Source organism: Mustela erminea, chromosome 11, assembly GCF_009829155.1.
Source record: "Mustela erminea isolate mMusErm1 chromosome 11, mMusErm1.Pri, whole genome shotgun sequence".
NCBI lineage: Eukaryota > Metazoa > Chordata > Mammalia > Carnivora > Mustelidae > Mustela > Mustela erminea.
In genome coordinates, this window is record NC_045624.1 from 15502925 (window position 1) to 15511468 (window position 8544).

An 8544-nucleotide genomic window follows, 5' to 3' on the forward strand; every position below is an offset into this window, starting at 1 on the left:
CATAGAGTTTTATGATTTATATACAAATAAAGGTGTATTAATTTTAATTATAGATTTATATTGAGGGACATGATTTAAGAGGCACTTTGCACAGATGGGTTTCCATATGGAAAATAACACTGGGCTCCAATTCTCCGTATGTTGTTTCTTTTAGGACATTAGGGGGGAAAGTCTTTTGGGAAACTTAAAGGCATAAAGGATGGTCAAATAGTGTTATTGTGCTGGGGGAGGTTCCTGAAAATGCCAGACAGCACAGGAAGGAGGGTCTGCGTCCACACTCCTGGTTATGTGTGGCCTGGTTGGTGATCTAGCTGAACTAACCCCTGTGCTTCCCAGAAATGATGCTCTTCCAATGCAAGGGCTCCCACTTGAAGATTCAACTGCAAATTCTGCAGCTTTTCCCCCTAAAGCTGTGGGAAAGGTTCATAATTACATGTACTTGTGTATGTTTACATGATACATGCATATTGAATGTTTACTGCACCTACTCTCGTAAGTACTATGCAAATGTGATCTATAAATCCTTTTAAATACTTTAAGAGGCTAGGTGTTATGATTTCCATTACAGAGAAACTTGTAGAGGTGCCATTGGGAGCTATGGAACACTCCACTGCTTGGTTACGTGGCTCATGCCCCAAGTCCTCTCCCCTCTCGGCTCCACTATTCGGGGCCCCATTAAAACTCTCACTTGTTCTAGGATGTCTCCCTGACACCAAAGCCCTCCTCTGAGAGCCTAGAGACTTTCTAGACTGTTATATAATTTAATAACATGTTTATTTTCTATTATATGTTTAGTGTTATTTCAACTTAATTTTTTTAATTTATCTGAAATTCTAAACCAGGGATCAGACTTTTTTCCTTTTATTCTTTGCTTTCCAGAGTGTAGCATAGGGTTACTCGTCCTCTGATGATATATTTGCTTAAAGCAATGTATAACAAATCAGCATCAAACCATGCTTATCCTCTGGGTTGGGATGTCTCCTTTTGGGTAGGGATAAAGGAAGGAATGTGAACGAGCCGATGGGCTGGTAGCGGGAGACCCTACAGAGAATTTCTAGTAGGAACAGAGGATTTCTAGTAGGTGGGCAAAGAATGAGAACCCGCTTGGGGCTGCCCTCAAAGTTGACGAAGTTGCCATCATGTAATGATTATATCATACTCCCAAGCACGAGAATTGTAGTTGTCAGTCAGCTAAGACTCTTCCCTTTTGGTATCTTTCCAGGGCCAACGCCAAACTGGAGGGGAACGAGACACTAAAAGTTGTAGAACTCGACAGAAGAGTGAATGCCACTTTCTAAAGAGGCTGTCCACCTCCCTCTTTCTCTTCACTCTGCTTTCCTGTCCCCAAACCACCTTGGTCATAAGCTTTTCCTTTTTTGCCTTTGATCTGGATGAAGACATGGGCAAGCCATCATGGCTTTGGATGGGAGGACAGCCTGGGATTCCCACCTGTGGTGAGAGAGCACCTTCCCTCCGTCCCATGCCCCCCCGAAGGAGGGAGCCCGGCACCCCTCCCTCCCTCCTGTTTACCGCCATAGGAAATTGTTCTAGGGTTGGGGCTGGAACAAGCAGGCCCGTTTCTACCAATAGTGCCAAAAAGATACTGCCTGATTTTCACTATGGGATGTGACCATCTCTTTTGGAGAAGAGATGACTCTTGTTCATGTGAGACCCCAGACTCTAGCCTTGAAAATTCCAGGATGCCTGTTGGGATCTGGCAAAGCTCTGACTGACGTCCTGCCTTCCTCAGCCTTGGTCTCTGGTGTGTCTGCACCCCGACAGCCCCGGAAGTTCCAGCGCCTTCAGTGAGCACCCCAGCCACTCTGCCCCATCAGAGCCCTCGCAGATCGTCCTCTCCGCACTGGAGCGAGGGCTCTCCTGTCCCCATTCTCAGGCCGCAAGTGCAATGCCTGAAAGAATCAGGCTTTTCTACTCCAGGCGAACCTGCCCCGTCTTGTTGCTTGTAGGGCATCCCCACAACTGGCGTCCCCGCATACCCCTAGGCCTGCCTCCCCGGCTTCTCCTCCCCATTTGTAAATAGTATTTATTAGCTCGCTGAGGCTTCCCTGCTAGCAACCACACTGAAAAGATCCAATGTCTCCCTCCAAACTGGTCTTTGCAGCTAGCTAGGAGGGCACCCGAGCTCTGGGATTCCCCAATCCTCCAGATGGTGTTTTTTGATTTTTGTTTTTTCCCGTGTTTTTCTGCTTCTTCTTCCTCTTCCTCCTTCTTCCACTGGAGGCCTCTAATTATAATCGGGAAATCCCCTTAAGCTTGTGTCCTCCTGCAGAATGAAGTCAGAGGGAAAGATGGAGTAATGCCTTAATCAGGTCTGTGGCTCTGTGGTCAGAGGCTTTTTCTGTCCTGTTCCCATAAGAGAAGGGAGTCCTTGTCCTTGACAACCGGCGTTTCAGACAACCTTGCTGGCTTGCCTTTCCATGCCTGCTCCTAGCGCCTCCCACTCCCAACCCCCACCACCCACTTCTGCTTTACCCTCCTCTTCTGCCTCAACACAAGGGGTGGGCCTGAGGCCTGGGGTCGGAGTAGGTGACATTTGTGTATCCATAGTCTTACCTTTTATAGTCAGGTTTGGCTACTTTGCAGCTTACCCAAAGAGATACAACCTAAACCCCCCCGACCTACTTTTTTTTTGTCTGTTTGTTTAATGATTAAACGTAACTTTTGTAGTTGAAAAAATTCTTTCCTCTTTCATACAAATAAGAAATGGAAATTGCCTTTTTATTGTATAATGTAGAAGATCCCCTTTAAGTGTTTTTCTCTAGCTTGGGAGAGATTTTGCTTAAGAAATCTGCTTGCATTTTGTATTTTATTTTTAGTAGTAGCTGAAGGACCTTTAGCTTTAACTCCTCTCTCTGTCTGTCTCTGTCTCTCTCTCTTTGCGGTCTACACTGTCATTGAAACCTGCACTTACAAGGGATTAAGCCCATGCCGGGCCTTCCATTCCATATTGGATGCAGGACTTGCTGTCATTAGCATTTTTCCATCGTAGCTCATAAGCAGATCCCTGTTCTGTCTGCCTACGTACATCTGGGGCTCCCTGTGAGTGATTCCTCTCTCTCTCTCTCTCTCTCTCTCTGCTGTGGTGGAAAGTTCCGGACCAGGAGATGTCAAGGGTGTCTTCTCAGCCATGTGTAAAGCTGGATTGGGGCTGCTGTCCACAGTCTCAGGGTCCCCTGCATTGGCAAGGGAGAGCAGAGGCTGTGTGAGCTGTGGAGGAAGAGGGCTTACTAATGTGCCTCCTCCCCTTGCTTCTCTGCTCTCCATTCCCTCCTTCCCTTCTGGCTCTAGATCTTCCCGGGCCTGGCTGGCGTCAGGTAGTCATGGGCCACTGCTGACCCATCCCTCTCTTTAAAATGCCTTGTAATTATCAGGCGAGGGCACCGATGGGGGCCTAAAAAGGTAAGAAGAAGGAACTCAAGTAGTATTCGGTCAACGAGAAAGGAAAGGCCTAATATTGGGGGCAGAAGTGTGAGCATGGGTCAGCCGAATGACCTGCTGCGGTGGAACCAGATCAGGTTTTGAAGCCTCCTGGATTAGCCAGCGTGGGAAACCCGCTCTCCTGACTGAGGCAGGAGAAGAGACAGGCCAGCAAATGTCCGGTACCTCCCCTTAGTACCTTGAGGATTTTATTTTCTCCCTAGCTACCCTTGCTTGTCATTCCCCTCTCCAGACCTCCACACAGCAGGCCGTTTCCTCTGGGAAGCTGTTCTTCCAGAACTGAAGCTGTATGTGGAAACAGGAGACATCGGCCTGGGAGCTTCAATGGCCACGTTAAAGGGGGTTCCAAGAACCAACCTTGCCGCTGTTTTGAGCACAGCCTTTGCCCTCCACTCCCTACTTGGACACGTCAAGGGAACGAAACACTTATCCCTTCAGGAGGATGCCAGGGGGTCGAGAAGACACAAAAGAGTTGGATAATGCCAAGTGATGAAGGGATGTGTGCTCCTTTGCTGTTCTGGGGTTAAGCCCCGGTATCGGTGGTTTTGCTCCCCGCGGAGAGCAGTCCCATACCCCTGTCGGTAATGCCTGGTTAACCCTGAAGATTTCAAAGAGAGGCAGACGTTGGCTTCCGAACTTGAATTTTGAAATCTGTGAGACTGTTAGCATCCCCATAAACCATAAATAATAAATAGGCAACTCATAAGTACATTAATTCTGGTTTTCATCAGGTAAACAGCGTTTCCTCTTCCTTCTCCTTGATTCCCCTGGTGTAGGAGATGTCTTGCAGACATTCCGAGAACAAGCGCTTGCTCACTGGCTGAGCCCCGAGTGACCCAGGCACCCCCCAGCTTGGCCCTTTCCACAGCTCTTAACTCTGCTTAGAAAAGGATACTGGAGATGAAAGGCCTCGGTGCCCGTTTAAGAAAGAATTCCTGTGAAGTGTTAGGACTCTGGAGCCTTGGTCACGTAAGGAGAGTGTTATGTAAAAATCTGACAGCTGAACTAGGTTGCTGCTTTTGGTGGGGCGGGGAGAGATTTGACATCACTTAGGCAAAATGAGATCACCTTTTTGTTAATAAAAATGATTTTGATTTGGAGAACTAATCTGTGGGTTGTGAGAGCAGCTTTTAGCTCAACTTAGTTACAAACCAACTATCATTCCCATGTTTTTTTCCTTCCTCTCAATCTCTCCGTTTAGCCTGAATGCCAAAAGAGGGCGTGAATGTCAGATGCCCATAGAAGGGGGGAGTGTTGAAGTGATTCAGCTTCATGACAGCAGTGAGACCCTGTCCAGAATTTTGGTCACATGTGTGTCATTAAAATTTTTCAACACTTCATGGCTTCTTTATTCCACGGCCTCAGACCAAGAAAACCACAAAGCAAGCATCAGAGGCCTCTTGGGGCCAGCTCTCGAGCACTCATCCTATGGGGCACGTCCTCAAGCCTGACCACCAAATGGAGACATCCCACTCTAGATGGAGGAAATGGACCCTCCATGCTGGTCTTGCTCACGTGGGGGAGACTGGAGATGAAGGAGGAGGTTTTTGGCCTCCCCCTGGTCTGCATGAGTCATAACTTGGGTTCCGTCGAATGCAACCTTTGCAAAACCTTTATTAAAGACCCCGGTTCTCCTGCTCGAAGTGCTGACAGGACCTCTGAAACCATTAGCAGGTAGCGCTCTCGTGAGAGCCATTTCATTGGAATGTTGAGACAATTAGGGGACACGTGATAGTGTGAGCCCCTCTGGGAGGCCAGTTATAGAAGCCAGTGGGAGGCTGTGAAGGAGCCAGAGATGGATTTCAGGTTTCCCTGTCAGTCAGTCCATCAGTCTGTCAGTCCATCAGTCCATCAGTCAGTCCTCAGGCTCTTCAGTTTTATGGAGGCAGAGTTCTGCATGGAGCCCTAGGGATTGTTGGGGAGTCAGGGGTCTGAGGAGGTTTCATTAATCAATAGCTATTCAAAGACAAAAGCACTAGGCCTCTCTCTCTCTCTGACACATGCACAAATGTCCCCCTTGTCTCCAGCACATATCTGCCTTAAATGTGCCTTATATACATCCGCCAGGATGACTGAAGGCTCCTTGGTCCCTGGGAGATGTTACGGATAGCCTTGTGGTATTAGGCTGAAGCAAGTGTGGGCAAAGAGCCTTTTTCCAGGGGCTCAAAAGTGGTTTCCTAAAAATGAACCACGATCGGATTTGCACATCAGGAGAAAAGAAATGCGGTTTTGTCCATCAGGAAAATCCCATTTTGTAGAGCTGCAGTCACATCAAAAACCGGCCAGCCTGGATTAAAGTTATCATCAATCCTCACAGCAGAACATTTTCTCAAGTTCCTTGGCCCTTTCGAGGATTAATGTTCTGCCTCTCTGTGGCCAAAGAGCCCATGCTTAGCACAGGAAAAATCTAGGTGTTGTTTCAAGTTGTCACTTTGGGCATCGTAATTCAGGAATGCTTTATTTTTGTCTTGGTTTGGAGAAGGAAGAGAAATACTGTTTCTTGAGCACCTTCTAAGTACTGGGTACTGTGCTTAATACATCGAGGCTTTCCATTTTATAGAGAAAACAGGGCAGCTCGTTACCAGGAGACAGGTAGACCTCTAAGAGATGTGGAAAGTACAGTATGTGGATTCGGTTGGGCAGATTCCTCTCTGGGAACCTGTAAGGTTGTCCGGTCCCTGTGCTGGGGCCACTGTGTGAGCATTCAGCTCTTTGCTTTCTGCTGGAGGTACTCACCCGACGCGCATGTCCTGTCTTGTTCATCTAGTCGCCTGTGAATTCCAACTAGCAGGCTTTCCATCCTGGAAAAGAAAACCCAGGGATTTTCCCTCCGTTCCTCTGCTGTCCTTTGCTTACCGGCTAAGTGAGAACATAAACTTTCTCCACCACGGACCCATGGCCTGCCCTGCTTAGAGCCTCGCCCTTGCAGAGAAAATGCTTTAGGAGTCTATGGAAAGCACCAGTACACCTTGGCGAATCGTGAGGGACCCTACGGAAACAATGCTAAGCAGACTCTAGACTGTATCTCCCGTGAGCTTTAATGGCCATGCGGACAGGCTGAACTTTCTACTCTCTCTTGTAATAGTTCTGTAGGCCAGCAGTGTTTAAGTCTGAACAGATTGTGAGTCTGTTATCTGTCATATTGTGCTGTTGTTGTTTTTTTTTTTTTTAATGGCTTTTTAGTCTTTATCATAGCTAAGTAAATACCAAGAATTAAAAAAAGCTTTGTAGGATACTTGTACTTAGTGGGGGGGGGGGGGGGGAATGAACTGAAAAATTGTTACGCTTTTGTATTTCCATTTCTTGCGAATAAAAATATTTTTTTCTTAATTAGTAACACGTTGTCCTGTCTTTCAAACTCTGCTCATCTGGTTTTGAAAGCATTTTGCTTTTCGAAGGAGCGTGGCTTTCATCTATGTGTGCCTAACCATTCTTTTCTGATTATCTAGCTGACAGAAGAGCCTCCAACGGCAATTTGTCTGATATGTAGGACTGAAATCCAAGCCTCCATTGGAGGAATATGGAGACATGGAGTTGTTTTCTCAGTCAGCCCCAGGAAGAAAAACAGCGTTCTCTGGAGATTTTTACCGCCTGACTGCTGAGTTCACTGTCTACTACAACTGTGCACTAACTAGATTACATAATTCTTCCGATTTGATACTGCTATCCCCATCTTGGGATGCTGGGAATGATGGTCTGGGCTGGAGCCAGGAGAGAAGGCTTTTTCTTCAGATGGACAGTCACAGGGAACGCCTAGCCCAGCGTGGTGCTCCAGAAATTCTAATGAAATGGTTGATAAAGGTCAACACACTCAAGCAGAATCATCATGATTCCATTGCAGTTTCAGCGTTCAAATTTAATTTTCTCCACTCAGAGAGAGTGGGGCTTCATTTAGCCTCAAAAAGAGTAGCCAGGATGTTAAGAGATGAAGGCCATGGACTGCGCTTACCTACAAAAGTACCTTTTTTTTTTTTTTTTTTTTTTTAAAGCAGCGTGACTATCCCTGCTTTGGGCCAAAGGGTACATTAGTGTCCTGCTGCCTTTCCCCTCTGAGCACCTTGACCTTCTCTTCTATTTACACACAAGGGGCCTTTCCCTGTAAAAGCTCTAAGTAACACATTTTCCCTCTTTTCTTCTTATATTGGGAGCCGATTGTGGAAGCCCCCCTTTTGACATGCTGATATCTGCCCAGTGATGAGTGGAGGGGGCTAATACTCATTGATTTGAGAACATTCTGTATTAATCGTGCCTTTATATTTTTCTGTGAGACCTGTAGAGGGTGGTGGTTCTCATTCCCAGGAAAAGAGGTAAATCAGAGAGCAGATGTCAAAAGGCCCAGTCCTGTGCTTAGGTTCCAGGCTAAAAAACATACCCCAGTCTCTGAAAATGGGAGCCACCAAGGCAAGGAAACAGTGGTAAATACAGTGGGGGAAAGAAACCGGGTGGATACAGGAGAGAAACGTTAATGGATTTTTGCACAGTTTTATCAACTTGCTAGCTGTGAGGGAAAAGAAGATATTTACTGAGCACCTATTCTGCACCAGGTGATCTTTATGTATTATCTGTGATCTTTATTTCCTCTAAAACCTTTATGAAGGTTATATAATTTCCCCCTTTCATAGTTGAGAAAGCTGAATGTAAAAAGGGTAAGGAACATACTCTAAGTCATACAGATGAGAGAAGTGAGCCTTGCTCTTCTCTAACTCGGAGTACAGAGTCTTCGAACTATGCTGTGCTGTGCTTTAGAGCTTGGAGATTTTTACTTGTCAAAATACAGGAGTTAGCCTATGTCAGACTACAGACCTTCAGCTTGTGCATAAATATTTCTGGTTTGGTCCCATGATGTTTCAAACATTTAAAAATTACCCATTAACTTTCAACATTCAGAGATTTCTCCTAACACCAGATTTTTATCTTCCCTTAGAAGACTGGAGGATCCACTAACTTTGGGTGCTGAGTAATGCGAGCGTTCAGTAGCATGGGTCATCTTGGGTGGCCACATGTCTATGCCTCTGCTGGTTCACTCATGTACGTCGCTTCCTGGGTCCTTCTGTCATCTGGATTCACAGGGACGGGAATCAAGGA

General features: G+C 46.4%; 1 protein-coding gene across 2 annotated transcripts in view; it reads left to right on the forward strand.

Moving 5' to 3' along the window:
• Window positions 1–6714, forward strand: part of CREB3L2 (cAMP responsive element binding protein 3 like 2) — a 112573-nt gene extending 105859 nt beyond the window's left edge. For both annotated transcript variants that reach the window (XM_032306124.1, XM_032306125.1), the window contains exon 12: window positions 1223–6714. In XM_032306124.1, the coding sequence (XP_032162015.1) occupies window positions 1223–1298 (76 nt within the window). In that variant the 3' untranslated portion in view covers window positions 1299–6714. The remainder of the gene's footprint in view (window positions 1–1222) is intronic.
• The last annotated feature ends 1830 nt before the right edge of the window (window positions 6715–8544 follow it).